Source organism: Megalops cyprinoides, chromosome 17 (assembly GCF_013368585.1).
Source record: "Megalops cyprinoides isolate fMegCyp1 chromosome 17, fMegCyp1.pri, whole genome shotgun sequence".
Lineage (NCBI taxonomy): Eukaryota > Metazoa > Chordata > Actinopteri > Elopiformes > Megalopidae > Megalops > Megalops cyprinoides.
Genome location: NC_050599.1, coordinates 13,330,733 through 13,357,190, shown reverse-complemented (window position 1 = coordinate 13,357,190; position 26,458 = coordinate 13,330,733). Strand labels below are relative to the sequence as shown.

The window sequence follows — 26,458 nt, the reverse complement described above, 5'->3', positions numbered from 1 at the left end:
TCACTTTCCACAGCTACCTCTCCTCTCACCTCACCCCCATCCACAACATTTGAAGCCAGTAAGTTCTGAAAACAATGAAAAAAATAGTGATTACTAGAGAGAACTTTTCATGCTGTATGAATACTCTCTCCTTTTCCTTTCCACAGGCACCACGCCTCCACTCATTGCATCAACAACACAAGAACCTAGTATGAACTGCCATTCTTGGTTTCACCTCGTTAATATTTAAGAAGATCGGTTACCGTTGTTGTATTTTGTCTGTCAGTCGACCAAAATAATCCAACAGCAGATTCATTTTAGTTATTAACCTTTTCCTTTGAATAGCATATCTTTTAGCTAGCAAAATATCATACATCTTCCCTCTCACCTTAGCCTCCACTATGGTCACCTCACCAGCATCCACCACAACTGAAGCCAGTAGGTTCTTCTCGTTACACTTATTAGCAGTGGATTAAGTAGGTGATTGAAGTCAGAACGAATTAGTAATTTGGTGTTGGTTATCATTTATAATAATTGCTTTAGTAATTCTTTGAAACTACATAATAGAAAACCTATCAAACCCATGCCATCACTTTGTGAAATCAAATGACTAATCTTGTTAGCTTGTTAATATAAAACATCAATCACAATCAATGTCAAATTTACTTTTTAAATGGATCTGTTCATTTAAAAAATTTAAATGCCTTTTTAATTATAGAGAAAGTATTTTAAATCGACTATCAATGCTCTTCACCCATAAATAAATAAGTAGCTTTTAAAACTTCTTCCTTAGGAATAATAAATGAGATTAGCAGGTACCAATAATAATGCACATAGAACCATGTTTCCCAAAAACTTTTCAGATGTCACTACCCCCCTTCCATCAATTCCTTTATTTAAATAACTTTTCAAATTATCTGAATGCTCTCCTCTATTCCTTTCTACAGGCACCATTCCTCCACACACTGCACCAACAGCACAAGAGCCTAGTATGAACCAGATAATTTTATTTTTAGCTGTTTATTATTTCAGAAGAATGCTTAGTTCAAACGTTCATGGAAATAGACATGCTTTTCTCTGTCATTAGAGTACAACAGTCTAGCAACAGATGCATTTTGGTTAATGAGTTTTTTATTTGAAATAAAAGGTATTATTGCAGGGAAAATATAGTGATTGATCATGCCTCTTACCCTAGCCACCAATCTTCTCACCTTACCAGCATCCACAAAATCTGTAGCTAGTAAGTTTTTGATTGCAATAACTAAACCTTTTCATAGTATAGACCATGCTTTTAGCCAGACAGACTGTATTTTAGATTTACTTGTCTGTTATTCTGTGCGTTAGGTTGAGGCATAAAAAAAACCTAAACAATATCAAAAGTGTTAGTATAAAAATAAACTGCTCTGTAAACCTGATTCATAAAACATGTTGAGCTTCAACAGAGTGAAATGTTTTCAAAATGCAAATTGGTTCATTTAAAAATCTTTGAATTGCTGTATTTTAAATCAGCTAGTCTTGTGACAGGGAAGTAGCAATAACACTGCAGACAGAAACAAATTAATCAGGAAACAATTTCAGATGCCAGGGCTTCCGTACTATGACTTACTGCAGTGATGTTCTCCATTTCAACTCTTTTATTTAACAAGAATTTCATATAATCCTATTTTGTCTGTCAGAGGACTGCAATAATCCAACAGCATATTCATTTTTGTCAACGAGAATTTCATTTCAAAAACTCGAATTATTGTCAGCAAAATATAACAGTACATCTTCCTTCTCACCACCATAGCCACCACTATGTTCACCTCACCTGCATCCACAACAACTGAAGCCAGTAAGTTCTTACAACACTTCATACACTTATTAGTAAGTAATTAGGTGATTGGAGCCAGAAAGAATTGGTAATTTGACTTTGCTTATTTTTTATTGGTATTATTTCATTTGATTCCTCAATTTCACAAAAAACAAAGCCGTGTCATCACTGGATAAAATCAGGTGACCTCTTGTAAACTTCATAAACCCTTCAACCGTGATCAAATTTGCTTTTTTAAAATCAAGCCGTTCATTAAAAAAATCCTTGAATACCTTTTCAGTGGTGAAGGAATTATGAGTAAATCTGCCATTATTATTCTTCATCCATAACGAAACAATCGGTAGCTTTCAAAACTTCCTCCTTATTCATCAAAAATGAGATTAGTAGGTACCAATAACCCAGCAGATAGAAGCATGATTTCCCAAAAACCCAACAGGCAAATATCAGTACTGCCCTTCCACAAATTCCCTCACTGAATTCACTTTCTTATCAGATTATCTGAATGCTCTCCTTTATTCCTTTCTACAGGCACCCCTCCTCCACACACTGCACCAACAACACAAGAGCCTAGTATGAACCGGAATTTTTGATATTTAACTTTTTATTATTCACCTCAACATTTCATAGAAGTAGTCTTGCTTTCATCTGACAGTAGATGAGAACAATCCAAAAGCAGGCGCTTTTTGGACAATGAACTTTTTTTATGCTTATTAAACAGTATTATTGTGAGTAAAACATAATAATTGATCGTCACTCTTACCCTAGCCACCACTCACCTAACCATACCAACATCCACAACATCTGAAGCTAGTAAGTTCCTGATTGTAATTGTAGCAATTAGTTATCATGGAGAAGGTACTCTGAGCCAGACAGAACTGCACTTATCTGTTACTGTGTGTGTTAGGTTCGATCATTAAAAAAAAACAAATGAAGTCAACTGTTTGTATAAAAGTAAGCTACTGCATGAATCTGGTTCAGAAAACGTGTTGATTTTCAACAGAGTTAAATGTTTTCATTGAGGAAATCGGTTAATTTAAAATATTTGAATTCTTATATTTTGAGTCTGCCATTCTTGTGACTAGGAAGTGCTAATTACACTGCAGACAGAAACAGTTTTAATAAGGAAACTCAAGATAAGGAAATTCAGATTTCAGGGGTTTCCTACTATGACTTACTGCACTGATGTTACTTTCAATTCATACGATGTGAAGAGTCTCTCCTCTTCCTTTCTATAGGCACCACTCCTCCACGCACTACACCAACAACACAAGAGCCTAGTATGAACTGCCATTCTTGATTTCTAACAGTTTGTTATGTCAGAAGAAAGCTTAACTCAGTACTTTATAGACATGGTCATGCTTTCCTCCAGCGCTAGAGTACAGCAATCGAGCAGCAGACTCATTTTGGTGAATGATCTTTTCAATTTAAAACAAAGTATTATTCTGTGTGAAATACAGTAATGCTTCCTTCTCACTTTCCACAGCTACCTCTCCTCTCACCTCACCCCCATCCACAACATTTGAAGCCAGTAAGTTCTGAAAACAATGAAAAAATAGTGATTACTAGAGAGAACTTTTCATGCTGTATGAATACTCTCTCCTTTTCCTTTCCACAGGCACCACACCTCCACTCATTGCATCAACAACACAAGAACCTAGTATGAACTGCCATTCTCCATTTCAGCTCTTTCATATTTAATAAGATTGGTTATCTCAGAATCTCATAACATCCTATTTTGTCTGACAGAGGACTGCAGTAATCCAACAGCATACTCATTTTTGTCAATGACAATTTCATTTCAAAAACAAAAATTATTGTCAGCAAAATATAACAATACATCTTCCTTCTCACCACCATAGCCACCACTATGTTCACCTCACCTGCATCCACAACAACTGAAGCCAGTAAGTTCTTATAACACATCATACACTTATTAGTAAGTAATTAGGTGATTGGAGCCAGAAAGAATTGGTAATTTGACTTTGCTTATTTTTTATTGGTATTATTTCATTTGATTCCTCAATTTCACAAAAAACAAAGCCGTGTCATCACTGGATAAAATCAGGTGACCTCTTGTAAACTTCATAAACCCTTCAACCGTGATCAAATTTGCTTTTTTAAAATCAAGCCGTTCATTAAAAAAATCCTTGAATACCTTTTCAGTGGTGAAGGAATTATGAGTAAATCTGCCATTATTATTCTTCATCCATAACGAAACAATCGGTAGCTTTCAAAACTTCCTCCTTATTCATCAAAAATGAGATTCGTAGGTACCAATAACCCAGCATATAGAAGCATGATTTCCCAAAAACCCATCGGGCAAATATCAGTACTGCCCTTCCACAAATTCCCTCACTGAATTCACTTTCTTATCAGATTATCTGAATGCTCTCCTCTATTCCTTTCTACAGGCACCACTCCTCCACGCACTACACCAACAACACAAGAGCCTAGTATGAACTGCCATTCTTGATTTCTAACAGTTTGTTATGTCAGAAGAAAGCTTAACTCAGTACTTTATAGACATGGTCATGCTTTCCTCCAGCGCTAGAGTACAGCAGTCGAGCAGCAGACTCATTTTGGTGAATGATCTTTTCAATTTATTTAAAACAAAGTATTATTCTGTGTGAAATACAGTAATCCTTCCCTCTCACTTTCCACAGCCACCTCTTCTCTCACCTCACCTCCATCCACAACATTTGAAGCCAGTAAGTTCTGAAAACAATGAAAAAATAGTGATTACTTGAGAGAACTTTTCATGCTGTATGAATACTCTCTCCTTTTTCTTTCTACAGGCACCACTCCTCCACGCACTACACCAACAACACAAGAGCCTAGTATGAACTGCCATTCTTGATTTCTAACAGTTTGTTATGTCAGAAGAAAGCTTAACTCAGTACTTTATAGACATGGTCATGCTTTCCTCCAGCGCTAGAGTACAGCAGTCGAGCAGCAGACTCATTTTGGTGAATGATCTTTTCAGTTTAAAACAAAGTATTATTCTGTGTGAAATACAGTAATCCTTCCCTCTCACTTTCCACAGCCACCTCTTCTCTCACCTCACCTCCATCCACAACATTTGAAGCCAGTAAGTTCTGAAAACAATGAAAAAATAGTGATTACTTGAGAGAACTTTTCATGCTGTATGAATACTCTCTCCTTTTCCTTTCCACAGGCACCACGCCTCCACTCATTGCATCAACAACACAAGAACCTAGTATGAACTGCCATTCTCCATTTCAGCTCTTTTATATTTAACAAGATTGGTTACCTCAGAATTTCATAAAATCTTATTTTGTCTGAGAGAGAACTGCAGTAATCCATCAACATATTCATTTTTGTCAATGACAATTTCATTTCATTAACACAAATTATTGTCAGCAAAATATAACAATACATCTTCCTTCTCACCACCATAGCCACCACTATGTTCACCTCACCTGCATCCACAACAACTGAAGCCAGTAAGTTCTTACAACACTTCATACACTTATTAGTAAGTAATTAGGTGATTGGAGTCAGAAAGAATTGGTAATTTGGCTTTGCTTATTTTTTATTGGTATCATTTTTCATTTGATTCCTCAATTTCACAAAAAAACAAAGCCATGTCATCACTGCATAAAATCAAGTGACCTCTTGTAAACTTCATAAACCCTTCAACCGTGATCAATATCAAATTTGCTTTTTTAAAATCAAGCTGTTCATTAAAAAATCCTTGAATACCTTTTCAGTGGTGAAGGAATTATGAGTAAATCTGCCATTATTATTCTTCATCCATAACGAAACAATCGGTAGCTTTCAAATTTCCTCCTTATTCATCAAAAATGAGATTCGTAGGTACCAATAACCCAGCAGATAGAAGCATGATTTCCCAAAAACACAACAGGCAAATATCAGTACTGCCCTTCCACAAATTCCCTCACTGAATTCACTCTCTTTCCAACTTATCTGAATGCTCTCCTCTATTCCTTTCTACAGGCATCACTCCACGCACTACACCAACAACACAAGAGCCTAGTATGAACTGCCATTCTTGATTTCTAACAGTTTGTTATGTCAGAAGAAAGCTTAACTCAGTACTTTATAGACATGGTCATGCTTTCCTCCAGCGCTAGAGTACAGCAGTCGAGCAGCAGACTCATTTTGGTGAATGATTTTTTCAATTTGAAACAAGGTGTTATTCTGTGTAAAATACAGTAATCCTTGCCTCTCACTTTCCACAGCCACCTCTCCTCTCACCTCACCTCCATCCACAACATTTGAAGCCAGTAAGTTCTGAAAACAATGAAAAAATAGTGATTACTAGAGTGAACTTTTCATGCTGTATGAATACTCTCTCCTTTTCCTTTCCACAGGCACCACGCCTCCACTCATTGCATCAACAACACAAGAACCTAGTATGAACTGCCATTCTCCATTTCAGCTCTTTTATATTTAACAAGATTGTTTACCTCAGAATTTCATAACATCCTATTTTGTCTGACAGAGAACTGTAATAATCCAACAGCATATTCATTTTTGTCAATGAGAATTTCATTTCAAAAACTCGAATTATTGTCAGCAAAATATAACAATACATCTTCCTTCTCACCACCATAGCCACCACTATGTTCACCTCACAAAAATGAGATTCGTAGGTCCCAATAACCCAGCAGATAGAAGCATGATTTCCCAAAAACCCAACAGGCAAATATCAGTACTGCCCTTCCACAAATTCCCTCACTGAATTCACTTTCTTATCAGATTATCTGAATGCTTTCCTCTATTCCTTTCTACAGGCACCACTCCTCCACGCACTACACCAACAACACAAGAGCCTAGTATGAACTGGCATTTTTGATATTTAACTAATTATTATTATTCACCTCAACATTTCATAGAAGTAGTTTTGCTTTCATCTGACAGTAGATGAGAACAATCCAAAAGCAGGCGCATTTTGGACAATGACCTTTTTTATTTGTGATAAACAGTATTATTGTGAGTAAAATATAATAATTGATTGTCACTCTTACCCTAGCCACCACTCATCTAACCATACCACCATCCACAACATCTGAAGCTAGTAAGTTCCTGATTGTAATTGTAGCAATTAGTTATCATGGAGAAGGTAATCTGAGCCAGACAGAACTGCACTTATCTGTTAATGTGTGTGTTAGGTTTTGATCATTAATCTACTGCATGAATCTGGTTCAGAAAACATGTTGATCTTCATCAGAGTTAAATGTTTTCATTGAGGAAATTGGTTAATGTAAAATATTTGAACTCATATTTTGAATCTGCCATTCTTGTGACTAGGAAGTGCTAATTACACTGCAGACAGAAACAGTTTTAATAAGGAAACTCAAGATAAGGAAATTCAGATTGCAGGGGTTTCCTACTATGACTTACTGCACTGATGTTACTTTCATTTCATACGATGTGAAGAGTCTCTCCTCTTCCTTTCTACAGGCACCACTCCTCCACGCACTACACCAACAACACAAGAGCCTAGTATGAACTGCCATTCTTGATTTCTAACAGTTTGTTATGTCAGAAGAAAGCTTAACTCAGTACTTTATAGACATGGTCATGCTTTCCTCAAGCGCTAGAGTACAGCAATCGAGCAGCAGACTCATTTTGGTGAATGATCTTTTCAATTTAAAACAAAGTATTATTCTGTGTAAAATACAGTAATCCTTCCCTCTCACTTTCCACAGCCACCTCTTCTCTCACCTCACCTCCATCCACAACATTTGAAGCCAGTAAGTTCTGAAAACAATGAAAAAATTGTGATTACTTGAGAGAACATTTCATGCTGTATGAATACTCTCTCCTTTTCCTTTCCACAGGCACCACACCTCCACTCATTGCATCAACAACACAAGAACCTAGTATGAACTGCCATTCTCCATTTCAGCTCTTTTATATTTAACAAGATTGGTTACCTCAGAATTTCATAAAATCTTATTTTGTCTGAGAGAGAACTGCAGTAATCCATCAGCATATTCATTTTTGTCAATGACAATTTCATTTCAAAAACACAAATTATTGTCAGCAAAATATAACAATACATCTTCCTTCTCACCACCATAGCCACCACTATGTTCACCTCACCTGCATCCACAACAACTGAAGCCAGTAAGTTCTTATAACACTTCTTACACTTATTAGTAAGTAATTAGGTGATTGGAGTCAGAAAGAATTGGTAATTTGGCTTTGATTATTTTTTATTGGTATCATTTTTCATTTGATTCCTCAATTTCACAAAAAAACAAAGCCGTGTCATCACTGCATAAAATCAAGTGACCTCTTGTAAACTTCATAAACCCTTCAACCGTGATCAATATCAAATTTGCTTTTTTAAAATCAAGCTGTTCATTAAAAAATCCTTGAATACCTTTTCAGTGGTGAAGGAATTATGAGTAAATCTGCCATTATTATTCTTCATCCATAACGAAACAATCGGTAGCTTTCAAATTTCCTTCTTATTCATCAAAAATGAGATTAGTAGGTACCAATAACCCAGCAGATAGAAGCATGATTTCCCAAAAACCCAACAGGCAAATATCAGTACTGCCCTTCCACAAATTCCCTCACTGAATTCACTTTCTCTCCAAATTATCTGAATGCTCTCCTCTATTCCTTTCTACAGGCATCACTCCACGCACTACACCAACAACACAAGAGCCTAGTATGAACTGCCATTCTTGATTTCTAACAGTTTGTTATGTCAGAAGAAAGCTTAACTCAGTACTTTATAGACATGGTCATGCTTTCCTCCAGCGCTAGAGTACAGCAGTCGAGCAGCAGACTCATTTTGGTGAATGATTTTTTCAATTTGAAACAAGGTGTTATTCTGTGTAAAATACAGTAATCCTTGCCTCTCACTTTCCACAGCTACCTCTCCTCTCACCTCACCTCCATCCACAACATTTGAAGCCAGTAAGTTCTGAAAACAATGAAAATATAGTGATTACTAGAGAGAACTTTTCATGCTGTATGAATACTCTCTCCTTTTCCTTTCCACAGGCACCACACCTCCACTCATTGCATCAACAACACAAGAACCTAGTATGAACTGCCATTCTCCATTTCAACTCTTTTATTTAACAAGATTGGTTACCTCAGAATTTCATAACATCCTATTTTGTCTGACAGAGGACTGCAGTAATCCAACAGCATACTCATTTTTGTCAATGACAATTTCATTTCAAAAACAAAAATTATTGTCAGCAAAATATAACAATACATCTTCCTTCTCACCACCATAGCCACCACTATGTTCACCTCACAAAAATGAGATTCGTAGGTCCCAATAACCCAGCAGATAGAAGCATGATTTCCCAAAAACCCAACAGGCAAATATCAGCACTGCCCTTCCACAAATTCCCTCACTGAATTCACTTTCTTTCCAAATTATCTGAATGCTCTCCTCTATTCCTTTCTACAGGCACCACTCCACGCACTACACCAACAACACAAGAGCCTAGTATGAACCGGCATTTTTGATATTTAACTTTTTATTATTCACCTCAACATTTCATAGAAGTATTCTTGCTTTCATCTGACAGTAGATGAGAACAGTGTAAAAGCAGGTGCATTTTGGACAATGACCTTTTTTATTCATAATAAACAGTATTATTGTGAGTAAAACATAATCATTGATCGTCACTCTTACCCTAGCCACCACTCATCTAACCATACCAACATCCACAACATCTGAAGCTAGTAAGTTCCTGATTGGAATTGTAGCAATTAGTTATCATGGAGAAGGTACTCTGAGCCAGACAGAACTGCACTTATCTGTTACTGTGTGTGTTAGGTTTGATCATTAAAAAAAAAAAAACAAATGAAGTCAACTGTTTGTATAAAAGTAAGCTACTGCATGAATCTGGTTCAGAAAACATGTTGATTTTCAACAGAGTTAAATGTTTTCATTGAGGAAATCGGTTAATGTAAAATACTTGAATTCTTATATTTTGAATCTGCCATTCTTGTGATTTGGGAGTGCTAATTACACTGCAGACAGAAACAGTTTTAATAAGGAAACTCAAGATAAGGAAATTCAGATTGCAGGGGTTTCCTACTATGACTTACTGCACTGATGTTACTTTCAATTCATACGATGTGAAGAGTCTCCTCTTCCTTTCTACAGGCACCACTCCTCCACGCACTACACCAACAACACAAGAGCCTAGTATGAACTGCCATTCTTGATTTCTAACAGTTTGTTATGTCAGAAGAAAGCTTAACTCAGTACTTTATAGACATGGTCATGCTTTCCTCCAGCGCTAGAGTACAGCAATCGAGCAGCAGACTTATTCTGGTCAATGATCTTTTCAATTTAAAACAAAGTGTTATTCTGTGTAAAATACAGTAATCCTTCCTTCTCACTTTCCACAGCTACCTCTCCTCTCACCTCACCTCCATCTACAACATTTGAAGCCAGTAAGTTCTGAAAACAATGAAAAAATAGTGATTACTAGAGAGAACATTTCATGCTGTATGAATACTCTCTCCTTTTCCTTTCCACAGGCACCACACCTCCACTCATTGCATCAACAACACAAGAACCTAGTATGAACTGCCATTCTCCATTTCAACTCTTTTATTTAACAAGATTGGTTACCTCAGAATTTCATAACATCCTATTTTGTCTGACAGAGGACTGCAGTAATCCAACAGCATACTCATTTTTGTCAATGACAATTTCATTTCAAAAACAAAACTTATTGTCAGCAAAATATAACAATACATCTTCCTTCTCACCACCATAGCCACCACTATGTTCACCTCACAAAAATGAGATTCGTAGGTCCCAATAACCCAGCAGATAGAAGCATGATTTCCCAAAAACCCAACAGGCAAATATCAGCACTGCCCTTCCACAAATTCCCTCACTGAATTCACTTTCTTTCCAAATTATCTGAATGCTCTCCTCTATTCCTTTCTACAGGCACCACTCCACGCACTACACCAACAACACAAGAGCCTAGTATGAACCGGCATTTTTGATATTTAACTTTTTATTATTCACCTCAACATTTCATAGAAGTATTCTTGCTTTCATCTGATAGTAGATGAGAACAGTGCAAAAGCAGGCGCATTTTGGACAATGACCTTTTTTATTCATAATAAACAGTATTATTGTGAGTAAAACATAATAATTGATCGTCACTCTTACCCTAGCCACCACTCATCTAACCATACCAACATCCACAACATCTGAAGCTAGTAAGTTCCTGATTGGAATTGTAGCAATTAGTTATCATGGAGAAGGTACTCTGAGCCAGACAGAACTGCACCTATCTGTTACTGTGTGTGTTAGGTTCGATCATTAAAAAAAAACAAATGAAGTCAACTGTTTGTATAAAAGTAAGCTACTGCATGAATCTGGTTCAGAAAACATGTTGATCCTCAACAGAGTTAAGTTTTTGATTGCAATAACTAAACCTTTTCATAGTATAGACCATGCTTTTAGCCAGACAGACAGTATTTTAGATTTACTTGTCTGTTATTCTGTGCGTTAGGTTGAGGCATAAAAAACCTAAACAATATCAAAAGTGTTAGTATAAAAAGAAACTGCTCTGTAAACCTGATTCATAAATCATGTTGATCCTCAACAGAGTTAAATGTTTTCATTGAGGAAATCGGTTAATGTAAAATATTTGAATTCTTATATTTTACATCTGACATTCTTGTGACAGGGAAGTACCAATAACACTGCAGACAGAAACAAAATTAATCAGGAAACAATTTCAGATTGCATGGGTTTCCTACTATGACTTACTGCACTGATGTTACTTTCATTTCATACGATGTGAAGAGTCTCTCCTCTTCCTTTCTACAGGCACCACTCCTCCACGCACTACACCAACAACACAAGAGCCTAGTATGAACTGCCATTCTTGATTTCTAACAATTTGTTATGTCAGAAGAAAGCTTAACTCAGTACTTTATAGACATGGTCATGCTTTCCTCCATTGCTAGAGTACAGCAGTCGAGCAGCAGACTCATTTTGGTGAATGATCTTTTCAATTTAAAACAAAGTATTATTCTGTGTAAAATACAGTAATCCTTCCCTCTCACTTTCCACAGCTACCTCTCCTCTCACCTCACCCCCATCCACAACATTTGAAGCCAGTAAGTTCTGAAAACAATGAAAAAATAGTGATTACTAGAGAGAACATTTCATGCTGTATGAATACTCTCTCCTTTTCCTTTCCACAGGCACCACACCTCCACTCATTGCATCAACAACACAAGAACCTAGTATGAACTGCCATTCTCCATTTCAACTCTTTTATTTAACAAGAATTTCATATAATCCTATTTTGTCTGTCAGAGGACTGCAATAATCCAACAGCATATTCGTTTTGGTCAGTAACCTTTTCAAATGAAAAACATATTTTTTTAGCAAAATATAATACATCTTTCCTCTCACCTTAGACATCACTGTGTTCACCTCACCCGCATCCACAACATTTGAAGCCAGTAAGTTATGATAACACTTGTTACAATTATTATGGGTGAGGTACGCAGGTGATTAAAATGAGAAAGAATATGTCATTTGGTTTTGCTTATCACTTATAGTAATTGTTTTATTATTTCTTTAATACTGTATATAACAAAAACCACCAATGCCATGCCATCACTGCATAAAATCAAATGACTAATATTGTCAAATTTAGAAAACACAAACTATGATCAGTATCAAATTTACTTTTTAAAATGAATACATTTATTTTTTTAAAATCCTTGAATATGTTTTTAATCACAAAGACAAAATTGTAAATCTGCCATCATTAGTCTTCAATCATACATGAATGATAAGTCACTTTTAAAACTGATTCCTTACAAGTATGAGATCAGGTACCAGTAATACTGCAGATGTTTCCCAAAAACCCAAAAACCCAATCAGGTGTTAATACTGCCCTTCTACAAATTCCCTCACTGAATTCACTTTCTTTTCAAATTATCTGAACGCTCTCCTCTATTCCTTTCTACAGGCACCCCTCCTCCACACACTGCACCAACAACACAAGAGCCTAGTTAGTATGAACCAGATAATTTTATTTTTAGCTGTTTAATATTTCAAAACAAATAGTGATGCTTTTCTCTGTCGGTAGAATACAACAGTCTAGTGACAGATGCATTTTGATTAGTGACCTTTTTATTTTATAATAAAAGGTATTATTGTCAGTAACATATAGTAATTGATTGCGCCTCTTACCCTAGCCACCACTCTTCTAACCTTATCAACATCCATAACATCTGAAGCTAGTAAGTTCCTGATTGTAATCACTACAACTATTCAAAGTAGAGAAGGTGCTCTGAGCCAGACAGAAATGCACTTACCTGTTACTATGTGTGTTAGGTTGCAGCATTAACAAACTAAACAAAGTTAACTGTTAGCATAAAAATAAGCTACTATATGAATCTGATTCAGAAAACATGTTGATCTTCAACAGTGTTAGATGTTTTCATTGAGCAATTTTGATCATTTAAAATTTTTTGAATTCCTCTATTTTACATCTGACAGTCTTGACAGGGAAGTACCAATAACACAGCAGACAGAAACAAAATTAATCAGGAAACAATTTCAGATTGCAGGGGTTTCCTACTATGACTTACTGCACTGATGTTACTTTCATTTCATACGATGTGAAGAGTCTCTCCTCTTCCTTTCTACAGGCACCACTCCTCCACGCACTACACCAACAACACAAGAGCCTAGTATGAACTGGCATTCTTGATTTCTAGCAGTTTGTTATGTCAGAAGAGTGCTTAACTCAATACTTCATAGAAATGGTAATGATTTTCTCTGTCGCTAGAGAACAACAGTCTAGCAGCAGACTCATTCTGGTCAATGATCTTTTCATTTTAAAACAGGGTATTATTCTGAGTAAAATGCAGTAATCCTTTCTTCTGTCTTTCCACAGCCACCTCTCCTCTCACCTCACCTCCATCCACAACATTTGAAGCCAGTAAGTTCTGAAAACAATGAAAAAATAGTGATTACTAGAGAGAACTTTTCATGCTGTATGAATACTCTCTCCTTTTCCTTTCCACAGGCACCACACCTCCACTCATTGCATCAACAACACAAGAACCTAGTATGACCTGCCATTCTCCATTTCAGCTCTTTTACATTTAACAAGATTGATTACCTCAGAATTTCATATAATCCTTTTTTCTGGACCACCCCACAATAATCCAACAGTGTATTCATTTTGGTCAATAACTTTTTCTCTTGCAATACATGATATAATATTATAATACATCTTTCATCTCACTTTAGACACCACTGTGTTCTCCTCACCAGCATCCACAACATCTGAAGCCAGTAAGTTCATATAACACTTGTTACATGTATCAGTAGTAGGGTGAGTCGGTGATTGGAGTCAAAATGAATTAGTAATTTGCTAATCTTTTATTATGATTGTTTCATTTGATTTCTGAAACAATACAAATCAAGACAACCAATCCATGTCTTCACTGCATAAAATCAAGTGACTAATTTTGTTAACTTTATAAATGCATCAGTCTTGTTGAATATCAAGTTTACTTTTAAAAATCAACCCGCTCATTTAAAAAAATCTTGAATACTATTTGAATGGTTTATGGAATTATTGTAAATCTGCCATCATTAGTTTTCATTTATAAAGAAACTGTAGGTAGCTTTCAAAACTTTGGGAAAACCTTTGGGAAAAAGAGAGATAAGCAGGTACTAATAACACCACACATAGAACCAAGTATTCCATAAACCAAATTTTAGATGTCAATACTGTCCTTCCACAAAGTCTTTCACTGATGCTTTTTTCTTACCACGTTATCTGAATGCTGTATCATACTGCTTTCTACAGGCACCACTCCTCCACGCACTATACCAACAACACAAGAGCCTAGTATGAACTGCCATTTTTGATTTTTAACTCATTATTATTTCAGAAGAATGCTTAGTTCAATATTTGATAGAAATCATCATTTTTGCAACTAGAGAATAACAGCCTAGTAGCAGACCCATTTTGGTCAATCATCATGTGAAACATCAATCATGTGAAACTTTCCCTCTATCTGAACATTCTGTTCTCTTCCTTTCTACAGGCACCACTCCTCCACCCACTACACCAACAACACCAGAACGTAGTATGAACCGGCTCTTTTGGACTTTTGGACTTTATATTGTTTGAAAATTATAGAAAATGTGAAACATTGTGTGTTCCATTATGCATTTCCATTCTAGTCATTCTTATGTTAAAAGGAAAGGAATTATAAACCTCTGAATCAACCTTCCTCTGTCTCTCCACAGACATCACCTTCTCCCCCAATCCTCCACTCACTACATCAACACAAGCACCAAGTATGAACTCACATTCATGGATTCAACCATTGATTATTTAATACAGATGTTGTAGTCCAAAACCAGTTCCAAATCATGGTTGATTTGGAAAGCAATTAGGTCTTAGAATATATTTTAGTGTGATTCAACTAACTTTAAAAAAACTTGTCATACCTTTGACTGAAATATAGTTAGTGTAAATCTGCCAGTCTTGGCTTTCAATCGTTAAGATGATTTTTAAAGTAAAATTACCATTAAGGTAATTTTCCGCCCCTCATACTTGAAAACAACTGTAAAAGCAGATAAGAAAGGTACCACTGCCACTGCTGATAGAATCTATTTTCCCAAGAACCCAGTTCCAGTTTTCAGCACTACCCCTCAATGCCTTTCTTCATCAGTGTACCTTTCCTTCATATTATCTGAATACTCTTTCCCGTACTCTTACAGAGGTAATACTCTTTTAACCACTACACAAATATGACAAGAACCTAGTGTGAACTGGGTTTGTTGGACTCAACTTTATATTGTTTGAAAATTATCAAAAACGTGACAGATTGTGTTGAGATATGCATTTTTCTTCTGTTCAGTTTTATGTATCATATTTCCTTAAGCTTGATGGAACAGTAATGATAAATTCTCTGAATCGTCCTTCCTCTGTCTCTCCACAGACACCACCACCAATCCTCCACCCACTAAACCAACACAAGCACCAAGTATGAACTCAAATTCATGGATTCAACCATAAACTATTTAGTAGATACTTTTCTCTCATTTTATTCAGAGCCATTATTTCTGTTAACTATTGGCATCTGAAAATGAACCCAATTAGAGATGCCAGGACCCTGCCATGACTTTCCTCGCCAATTTCACTTAAGTCAGCCCGTCTGAATATCTCATCTCACATTACCACCATTCACAGTTGAAGCTGGCAAGTTCTGACAATGATCGTGTTTCAATGTCGAATGAGTAGAGAACCCCTTTTTGAACGCATCTTCCATAGAGTCCTCTTCCCATTATTGCCTTTATTGTTTCCATTTTATGTTGCATTGTCTAAGTTGTCCTTCCTCTTTCTCTCCACAGACACCACCGCCATTTCTTCCACGACAACACCAGCAACCACACAAGCACCAAGTATGAAATCGTGTTCATGGACTCACCTATTGATTATTCAAGACAAATGCTGATCTCTGAGCTTCTTAATCCTTTATGTGTATTTTTCTTAAGTAGTTCAGTACAATCTGACAGCAGTTTCATCTAGATGAATTTCAACGGTCTTTATTCTCAAAAAAGTTAGACAGTACAGTTCTGATCACAACAAGACAAATGAAACCTGAAAGGATCCAGAAGAATATGGTTTAAACCACACAGTGCATATTTTGGGCTTACTTATCTTTTGTTATGAAAAATTGAAACAAAAAAAATGTGATGAAAAGCCAGTTCCAAATGTTGGTTAACATGGAAAGGAATTAGGTCTATATTCTGTGAGTCAGATAACTTTAAAATCGTGTGACTAAAATACAGTTAGTGTTGTGCTTGAAAACAACTGTAAAAGAAGATAAGAAAGATACCACTGTCACCGCTGATAGAGCCTATATTCCCAAGAACCCAATTTCAGGTGTCAGCACTAACCCTCCATGACTTTCTTCATCAATGTCCCTTTCTTTCATACTATCTGGATACTCTTTTCCCTTCTTTTAGACAGGTACTCCTCTTTCAGCCACTACACAGATATGACAAGAACCTAGTGTGAACTGGGTTTTTTGGACTCAGATTTATATTGTTTGAAGATTATCGGAAACATGACAGATTGTGTGTTGAGATATGCATTTTGCTTCTATTCAGTTTAATGTATTATATTTCCTTACATTTTATGGAATAGTATTGATAAATCCTCTGAATCGTCTTTCCTCTTTCTCTCCACAGACACCACCGCCAATCCTCCACCCATTCCACCAATTACACAAGCACCAAGTATGAACTGCAATTCAGGGATTTGACAATTATTTAATTACAGATGCTTTTTCCCAGTTTCTTAATAGTCATTAATGTGTATTTCTGGTAACTGTTTGCATCTGAAATTGAGTCCAGTTTCTTATTGAACTCTGTTGTTTATCTGTTTTTCTGATTGTTAGTTTGCACTAGTTTGCATTGTTAGTTTGAAGGAAAAAGCCTCCCTTCACTGATTTCATTTTCTTTTCAGACTGTATGAACATTTTCTCTTCTTTCTTTCCACAGGCACCACCCCTTCACCCACAACATCAACAACAAAAGAACCTAGTATGAACTGGCATTTCTATATTCAGTTTTGTAATTTTGCAAATGATTTAAAATGATCAGATACATAATTTCTTGTAGTTTAAATTTCATTTAGTACTTTTATTTTTACTTTTATTTAATACAATTATTTTTTATACAATTGTTTGTTAAATTAGTAGTTTGACTCACATGATAATTTTGGAGTCTCATCTTGTAAACTTCTGACACTGTGAGCTGAAGCAGATTGCTTTATTCATAGAAGCAGAATGTTTCAGGTGTACAGGTATAGGGGTGTTGCTGTTTCATCTTTCATTTATGTAAAGAGAGTGGACCATACAATTTTTCATGCATTTCTTTACAGTGTTGTGCTTTTTAATAATTTTATTTTCAATACGCAGATAATAACTTTTCTTCTAGAGTGTATTGCTTCCTCCCCCTGCTTCTGTGCTCTTTGCATTGTTAAGTCTCTTTATTTGACTTCCACAGCCGTTCCTCCTCCAACTACAAAGCCACCAGTTGTGACAAGTAAGCATGTTAATTGTATTTCTTTCACTACTTAACTGCTTGTTACAATTACTGTTATGAAAAGCTTCCATTTTAATTGTGTTATCATCAAATATAGATAACTTAATCCACAAGCACACACTTTTTCAAAAGAGTCAATTAAATTTGCTGTTTTGACTATGTTTGCATACAGTACACATACAAGTAGAATACTGTGTACTCCTTATCACAGGTACCCCTGTTACCATTGTGACAACGACAACGACAGCGACCACAGCCGCAACGATACCTCCTGGTAAGGATTGTCAGGAATACAGAAACCAGCTCACTACATTACCATTTAGTTATGAAAAAGCACATTCTGCATCACCAGATTACTTATTGTCCACAGATCAAATTTGATGGGATACAGCAGCACATATTCACATTTACCTTAAGGGGAATAGTAAGTCATGCATCATACATTGAAACTTTTGATACCTTCCTCTTTTCAGGGAGAACATTGTAGAGACAATGTAATCATTATCAGCTAATGAAAGCAATTAATTCTGGAAAAGCTTTTAGCTTTGGCAAATTCATTTTGAACATCAATGTTTTCTATTAAACATTAAAATGAAATACTGAATTAGAAAGTCAATGAAATTTCATTATTTATGTTATTGTGCATCTGATAGCACATTAACACATGTTCCTTGCTATGCAATGTTTAATGTAATCAATCCATCACAGGCTGTTTGACAGAATTGTGCAAGGCTGTTGTATACTGATAAAGTCATTGTCCTCTATACCCCTCAATTGTTAGGTGTTTCTGTGTGTTAAAACAATAAGATTGTCATGCTTAGCCATTAATTGTGTATTTTGTAAAGTGACCATCCCGGTTGTTACAACTTTACTGAAAATTGAGGGTCTAAAGTGACACCTGGAGGATATTGATTGAAATACACTATGGATCACCGTTTAAATCCCTGTGGATCATGGTGTTGAGATTAAGTGAGGGGCCCTAATTATAATCTGTGTGTATGTGAAATAAAATTATGAGTGCAGGCCAGGGGCGTTTCTAGCTATTGAAAAGATCAGGGGTTAAGTCAAGTGTGCCTGGGACTTGTCTTTTTTTTTTGAAGGGAGATCAGCAGCAGTAGGTTGGGGAGGTTGTATTTACCTTTATAATAAATATTATCACTCCTTTGGAGTGCTGTAAATCAAGTTCCGCTCTGTTACACTGTCTGTTGTTTTGCTATAAACACCTCCTTTTTCAGGGCGAAAATATTCGGGGCTAGGCTTAAAATATTCTGGGCTATAGCCCCAAATGGTCAGACCTAACGACGCCACTGGTGCAGGTGTTGACACGGCATACTGCAACACTGGAACAGAGCATGAAACAACATTTGCTTCTTGCACAAATATTTGAAACTATTTTTATTGTTTTTTTTTCACAGTTTTGACTCCTCCCCCCACACAGTCACCCAACAGTAAGTATTACCAGTCACAGATACGAGTATGATAATTATGTCGTTGTAAAGAGTGCCAACAGCTGTTAAACCAAGTCAGTATCATCATCCCAACGACGAGATCAGGTAGCAATAATCACATATACAAGGATAAAAAAAAACCTGGATTGCAGATATTGTGGTGGATATGTTAGCCAGGTTTCCTCTCATTGCTGTCATGCACCCTGCAATTAACCAGGCACCTGTGAGTGGCTTAAACAATGTCAGCAGAGTAGTGCTTATCCTCGTATGAGCACCCATGTTACTTTGGTGCACTCTGTGACTGGTAGCGTGAGAAATAGCCATTGGCTGAATACCAGTGTGTTAGATGATGGCATTTGCCTTGCTTTGCCACTTCTGCATGGGTTTCAATGTTGCAACAGTGAGATGAGCTTACTGTACACTTGGTGATTCTAAGCTGGGTTGCATAAAAGGGAAGGAAATACTTAATATTTGATTTAAAAATATGTAGCAATGCATAAAAATCTATTTTGGGGTGTTTTCTGACCGTCTTTTCCTAGACTGTAACACTGACCTCACTTCCATTATTATGATGGATAAATGAACATGGCCATATTAATAATGTCTGGCCATGTGTGGACATAGTCTTTTCTTATCTGGTACATTTACATCTGTATGAATACAAATGTGTTTAGTTATCTAAAATAATACTCTACAAAAGCTGTTATAATTTTAACAGTGGCCCAGATGATGACTAGCATTGCCACTAAAATGAAATGCGAACCATGGAGCGTTGCCTTCACACCAAACTCTGCACTCCAGTATTGTCAGATGGCCATTGTTAGTGGTGTTACATTTTTTAAAGCTACTCAGTGTCATTGGGGTCTTTTTGTTTTTGACATTGATGCTGTGCCCACTGTTTGGGGTGAAACCAGGAAGCTATTTTTGTGTCATCCATTTTAAGTAAGGGGAGATTTATCCATACTCCTCTATTTGTTGGAGACGCATGTGTCTTTCAAGGAGTGGTATATTGGTGTCACACTTCCTAATCCTCCACTTCCTTCCTAATCCTAATCCTATCATCTTTTATAGATGTCCTTATAGTGTCCTATAAATATCTCAGATTCAAAGACTTTCCTTTTGTTATTTCGAGTTGAATAGATTACAGTCAAAGGAATATCACAATACTACTTATTGCAGTCTGTCAGGATTATGTATTTAGCAGCATGAATCAATCCTAGCCCTTGAATCAAGTTATGTATTGCAAGGATGTAGAATACTCAATGTATATATGTATGTGTGCGTGTGTGTAAATTATTATATATTGTAAATTAATTTGACCCTAATCTGGATTTAAGGAGTAAGAAAGCGAAAATGAGTGTCTCATGCTTAGAATTATTGAATAAACATCATATGTTTGTCCTGTTTGTGTTACAGGCTTTGAGCTGCAAGTGACTTTTTCAATTATACAGGATTTCAACACACAATTAAGTGATGTTACATCGGAAGCATATAAAACATTGAAAAGTGTTGTTGAAAAAGCTGTAAGTATGTGTTCTTTAAATATTTGTATTTAAGGTTTGGACTGGGATATTTTATTTATTTATGTAAGCTGACAGACCAACTACAGGTAAATTAGCAGGGGTCTAGATTTAGATCATTGCCCCATGAACTCACCATTAGGCCTGGAATGGCTGTTCCGAATTTCACTTAAGAAGAACACCTGTTCTAATTATAACTTGTGTTGAGGTCTTCTGCCTTAAACCTGAGATGTGAGCCTCTGCTAAAAAAAATCCTCCTCCAGGCTACGTAGTTATGTCTTGTAAGAGTTGCTTGTTGAAAGTATGGACAGAAGATGGACTCCTCCGGTCACACACCTTACCACACTTACCTTGCTATGATTGCATTTTGGATCACTGCATACTATTTAAAGACAATTTTAAATAAAAATGTAGCAACAGCTCTTCGGTTTGTGGAAATTTGACAGTTAAATTTAGCACAGTTGAGCAAATATTTTAAAAATAGTTGTATGAATCTATCTTAGTGGGACCATGTATTTTCAGAATAAATTTTAGAGATATATATTTAACTCAATTAATATATTGAAAATATACAGATTATTGCTGTTGGGGTATATTGCAATGTATTTTCTTTTGTGTCAGTATATTTTAAATGTATATGCAGCATATTTTGGGCTGAACACTATATTTCATTTCCATTTGGGGAGTGTTCTATACAGTGTGAATATTCAGGTTCAGGATCAGAATAAACTCAGAAGCAGCTTCATATAAGAAGTGTGTGTAAAAAGTAATCAGATAAAACAGTAAGAGAAATATTTTATATAAATGTAGGCCTACATCTTAGTGATATTTATTTATTTTACTCATTGTACTCTGTGATTAAATATCTTGTTCTTATGTATCATATCATGTTTAATGTCTTTTTAAATTATATGTGTAGGAGGTGTGCTGTGTACTGTGTTAAAAACGAAAACAAATTTCCCTCATACAAAGTGTAATACTGAAATGTTCCCAGGATAATTGTTACAAAACCTATATCCTGTGAACAACAAAAACCATGAACATGACTCCAGTTGGACTAATGGAAGTTATTGTCCTTTTCTCTCCTATTTCCTTGCAATAAACATTTAACACCAGTGGATGTGTTTGAAAATATACGCCATGCATGCCAAATACAATCATATATGTTTCTGATGGATGTATCAATTACTGTTTCCTACAGATTGATGACAACTACAGGAGAAACATGAAGGGTTACATAGGAGTGACAAACATCTTGTTTAGGTAAGTCTTTTATTATTATTATTATTATTATTATTATTAGTGTTTGTTGAACTAACGAACATGCTGCCAGCGTGTTTAAAACCAACGATTGTTGGCAAAGAAAGAGCTGTAAATGAGCAATCCATTATTTTAGGCACTGTAAATGAGCACTTCATCATTTTAGCTGCTCAGCTGTTTCCAGACTGATAATGAGAATATATGCTCTTTTTTCTTGTTCAGACCCGGCAGTGTGGTTACAGACTTTACAGTAATCACAGAAAATGTTAGCTCGTCTGCTGTTCAGAATTCAAACCAAGAAGTTGCAACAACTCTTCAGAAAGAGGGCTATAAAGTTGATTCACAATCCTTTACAGCAGCTGTTACTGGTGAGACTGAAAACACCATATTTTTTATTTCATTCATTCATAAAGTTTAGCCTCATTTTTGTTGTTCATAACATCAGATAATTGAATGTTTCTGTTTGAATGTTAGCTATGTTGTACATATGTACAAAAAGGTAGTAAACCTGAATTATATATATATGCAGCTGTAAATGGATGTTAAGAGGAAAAACTCTCAGCTTTGTGAGTAACCCTGGATAAAGGTGTCTACTCTGCAAATAAGTAGTAGTAGTCCTTTATTGATCCCAAAACTAGGACAATTATAACCAAGCATCAACAACATAACATTTACATAGATAACAGGTTATATGCTATAACGGATACTGATAGTACAAGGACATATGCCAAGCAGGGATCGTAAGCGCTGTCGTTCACACCTATTTATGTCACAAGCAACAGATGAAGCAGTATACTTTTTTCAGAAAACCTTGTTGCTGATGGTAAACAAGAACACCTAGCTCTTTCACTTTGGCAAGTCGAACCTGGTACTTTGACAGCTTTGGCATTGCATTAGGGAGTAATGAATGGGGTGGGATGAACACTTTTTGTCCTGAAGGTGCAGGAATCTGGCTTCATGCATACCACCACATCTTTGGGATTCATTTAGTATTGAGTGATGCTCATGTTTACTATTGTGTGTGAAGAGGACACATCCCGTTTGAAGAGAGATCGTGAAAATGGTTTGGGTAGATTTTTAATTTAGCCTCTGATATCGGATAGACTGAGAAGAATATGTCGGTCTATCCTCTCACCCTAACCATAATTTTTTTCTGCTTTTAGTGAACAGACCATTTAGCAAAAGTTTGACCCCAGTTCTAACCGGAGATGACGTAACGTTGACTTGTGTTGCACCTGAAGGAATAGTGAATGTGGAAGGAATATGGAATGTGAATGGGGTGACAGTCTCAAATAATGCAAAGTACACCATCAGCAATTCGCCAGCACGACTCACAGTGAGGAATGTTTTTGAACGTGACGCCGGTGAGTAACTCATTGACTCAAGCACATGCTTATCTTGTCAGAAAGTGGCAGTCATACAAGCGCCATAAGGAGTTTTGAAGTCCTGCTGTAATGTTGTCATGTCAGGATAAGCCATGTGAATACTGTCTTATCCCTCTGTGTACCTGCAACACACTCTTGATTTATCAGCAAAGAAGTCTGAGCTCCAGTGCTGGCAAAAGCACCCAAGGAATTGCGAGTATGTTACTCATTGATTACAGTACAACTGGTGAGCACAAGGCCTCTGTATTGCCATCTGGCCTGAAAATGATGACTGCATAGCCACCTCCTCGCAGTTACAGCTGCTGATGTGCATGTTTCTGGTGTGTTACTGATGTAGAACTATCAGCACAAATTAATCATGAAGACAGTGTGGTGATGTCTCCATCTCGCTGAGGCGTTGTGGAGTCTCCCAGATCATGGCCTGTCACTGACAGACTGTGTTTGACTGTTAAGTCTAAGAACATCTTAGACAGTGCACTTACTTAGCTCTCTGCAATTTCGTTGCAAAGTTTGGTGTTTTAAAATTGATTTTGCCTTTTTCATAGGAACATATGAATGTATGCTGAAAGACACAGTTGTGGTTTATCGTCGGAAAGAAGACATGCAAGTGCTTTCTGCACCCCAGGTGATGCTGAGCAGGTCAAAAATCAATAGCCGCTGTGGTACAAACCAAGTTGAAGTGAAGTGCCGTGTGAAGTCAACTTCTCCAGATCTTTCCTTTACTGTCAAGTGGTTGAAGAATGACAACTCACTGACACCAGTTACCGGTAAACACTAATTACTATTTTAAAATATTGTTTGAGATGTAGTTGAGTACCCATTATTCAAAACCCATTACCATTCTATTCATTGTGTTCGTTGTTGATGTTTCCATTTTGCTCTTCATTTCTTTACTTATCTGTTTTTATTATGAAATACTTGTCTGTATGGTATGAGATCTACCATTGACCAATTCAGTGAAATACTGCTTGGCAGTTGAGAGTTTTGGGGCCAAAGAAGTGTAAGATTTTGGTAACATCCCACACCTAATCGATGGCTTTATTCTTCTATTATGAACAGATAAATGGTTTTGGAATTGAGGTTACTACTACTGTGGTAACGTGGACCTTACATCTTTTTTTAATGTCCCTTTTTCCCCACAGAGTCTACAGAAAATGGATTTAAATGCTATGGACATAATTATACCACTTTGGGTGAATGCGCTACAGTACAATTAACTTGCGTAGTGACCGTATTACAAAGAGAATACAAAAGAGTGCCTGCTACACTGGAGTTTTTTAACGGAGGTAAGATTATGATGTCCTGGCTCTGAAGATGTAAATGGTCAGTCCTTTTATGTCTACAGACATGTATAGACAACTCTTGATTATCTGGGAAAATCTGGGTAATGCAATTTCAGGCATTTCTCCTATTCACAAGCATTATTTAGAATACACTAATGTGTCATTAAGATCTGACTCTTCATAGGCCTAACAAAACTACTTCTTGCTGCCACAACCTGTCACATGATCCATTAAAACGTTGCTAATAAGATTATGAATTGCTTTTGCCAGCCATTGCCTGTTCAAATGCGGTGTACGGCAGCGGACCAGTTGGTGCCACAGCTGAAGCGGCCTGTCCACCAAATCAGGATGGTGCTTTGATTGCGGAGTGTACTGCAAACGGAGAGTGGAAGCTTCTGGAAGATACCTGTGTCTTCAGTGTAATTAAGGACCTACAAACAGAATCGGAGGTAATATGAATTCCTTAACATTAAGACCACTTCTAATTGCAGTACGCAGCCAGTTTCAACCAAACACAAGACAAACAGATACGAAAGGGCATGCGCACGCTGAATAAAATGAGCAAAGGGGAAGATGTGTAGAAGGGCGCATGAAGTGGTGCGTGAGTGAGTAGTGATTTTAGAGTTTAACTTATGAACCAGTTATGATACAATTTTGATATGTATTTGGTCTCTTACTTACTGTATTTAAGTATTTATTTTTCTTCTGTGCAGGTTTTGATAGAAGAAAACTTACCTACATTCGTACAAGTACTCAGCGAAGCCTCCAAAGAATTTGAAGAAAATATAGTTAATTCGACAGTAACTATTTCTACCATTGTCAATATACTGAACACCATTGCAGATGTTTCAAGCACAGGTGTTCAAAGAATAAACAAAACTGTGATGGAGGTATGTTGATTTTAACTTTTTGAAAATGCTTGTTTTTATTTTAATGCATGTATGCTATTACCTGTCCATCAGACAGATGTAGAATAGGCTACTTACTTCTCAGTCTGGAAAAAATGAATTGAATTGTGGATGATACAATATATGAATGTTGTGTTCCTGCATTCACCCAACCTGGTGCAGAGGTATGTGCCTGACAGGACAGTAAAAAACAGACACCTCACTTAAACTAAATATAAGTACAGAGTGCAGAAGACCATATGTGTGTATATATGTATACATATGAGCCTTTCTAGAAGGTGTTACCCCACCCACACAAGTAGGGCAGGCTACAGGTCACATATTCAGCAAACAGTCACAGTATTGGCATGTGAAAGTTTATGCACAGGACCCAGCTTGTAGCAGCTTATAAATATTTTCTCTGAATTCTTACAATTGTGTGCTTTCCATGGTTTATTATAACATTCATATCATTAATGTTGAACGCATATTTTTTTAATTTGAATTTGAATCTGCCTCTTTTTATTATAAGACAAATCCCAAAAAAGAAGCTCAGGTAAAACAGTACAAAAAGTGTTTGAGCTTCAGTAACCAGTAATGGAATATGCATGAGTAAAATTGAATTCAGTCTTTGTATGAATTATATGTTGTTTTACCCCACACATTTCCGATATAACTGGGTGGAAGTTGAATTCTTGTATTTAAAAATGATCTCTATGATAAGTTAATAATTATTTGAATTGTTCTTTGCATTTAAAATATAACACTTTTATGAGGTTTT

General features: G+C 36.3%; 1 protein-coding gene across 50 annotated transcripts in view; it reads left to right on the top strand.

Annotated features, from left to right (window-relative positions):
* Positions 1-26,458, top strand: part of LOC118791996 (adhesion G protein-coupled receptor F5-like) — a 50,587-nt gene that overhangs the window by 21,472 nt on the left and 2,657 nt on the right. For 3 of the 50 annotated variants that reach the window (XM_036549628.1, XM_036549622.1, XM_036549641.1), the window contains 43 exons: positions 14-58; positions 147-188; positions 1,769-1,813; positions 3,028-3,069; positions 3,276-3,320; positions 3,408-3,449; positions 3,652-3,696; positions 4,204-4,245; positions 4,456-4,500; positions 4,968-5,009; positions 5,212-5,256; positions 6,016-6,060; positions 6,148-6,189; positions 6,810-6,854; positions 7,241-7,282; positions 7,489-7,533; positions 7,621-7,662; positions 7,865-7,909; positions 8,669-8,713; positions 9,455-9,499; positions 9,927-9,968; positions 10,175-10,219; positions 10,307-10,348; positions 11,870-11,914; positions 12,002-12,043; positions 12,221-12,265; positions 13,714-13,758; positions 14,073-14,117; positions 14,638-14,679; positions 14,879-14,920; positions 15,084-15,134; positions 17,349-17,390; positions 17,856-17,894; positions 18,106-18,168; positions 19,310-19,342; positions 20,759-20,865; positions 22,064-22,125; positions 22,345-22,490; positions 23,286-23,486; positions 24,053-24,274; positions 24,650-24,793; positions 25,061-25,239; positions 25,504-25,680. In XM_036549628.1, coding sequence (XP_036405521.1) covers positions 14-58; positions 147-188; positions 1,769-1,813; positions 3,028-3,069; positions 3,276-3,320; positions 3,408-3,449; positions 3,652-3,696; positions 4,204-4,245; positions 4,456-4,500; positions 4,968-5,009; positions 5,212-5,256; positions 6,016-6,060; positions 6,148-6,189; positions 6,810-6,854; positions 7,241-7,282; positions 7,489-7,533; positions 7,621-7,662; positions 7,865-7,909; positions 8,669-8,713; positions 9,455-9,499; positions 9,927-9,968; positions 10,175-10,219; positions 10,307-10,348; positions 11,870-11,914; positions 12,002-12,043; positions 12,221-12,265; positions 13,714-13,758; positions 14,073-14,117; positions 14,638-14,679; positions 14,879-14,920; positions 15,084-15,134; positions 17,349-17,390; positions 17,856-17,894; positions 18,106-18,168; positions 19,310-19,342; positions 20,759-20,865; positions 22,064-22,125; positions 22,345-22,490; positions 23,286-23,486; positions 24,053-24,274; positions 24,650-24,793; positions 25,061-25,239; positions 25,504-25,680 — 2,777 coding nt within the window. Of the gene's footprint in view, positions 1-13; positions 59-146; positions 189-1,768; positions 1,814-3,027; positions 3,070-3,275; positions 3,321-3,407; positions 3,450-3,651; positions 3,697-4,203; positions 4,246-4,455; positions 4,501-4,967; positions 5,010-5,211; positions 5,257-6,015; positions 6,061-6,147; positions 6,190-6,570; positions 6,613-6,809; positions 6,855-7,240; positions 7,283-7,488; positions 7,534-7,620; positions 7,663-7,864; positions 7,910-8,668; positions 8,714-9,454; positions 9,500-9,926; positions 9,969-10,174; positions 10,220-10,306; positions 10,349-11,621; positions 11,664-11,869; positions 11,915-12,001; positions 12,044-12,220; positions 12,266-13,713; positions 13,759-14,072; positions 14,118-14,637; positions 14,680-14,878; positions 14,921-15,083; positions 15,135-17,348; positions 17,391-17,855; positions 17,895-18,105; positions 18,169-19,309; positions 19,343-20,758; positions 20,866-22,063; positions 22,126-22,344; positions 22,491-23,285; positions 23,487-24,052; positions 24,275-24,649; positions 24,794-25,060; positions 25,240-25,503; positions 25,681-26,458 lie in introns of all 50 variants that reach the window. The other 47 variants (XM_036549631.1, XM_036549649.1, XM_036549652.1 and 44 more) reach the window with 45 other exon arrangements.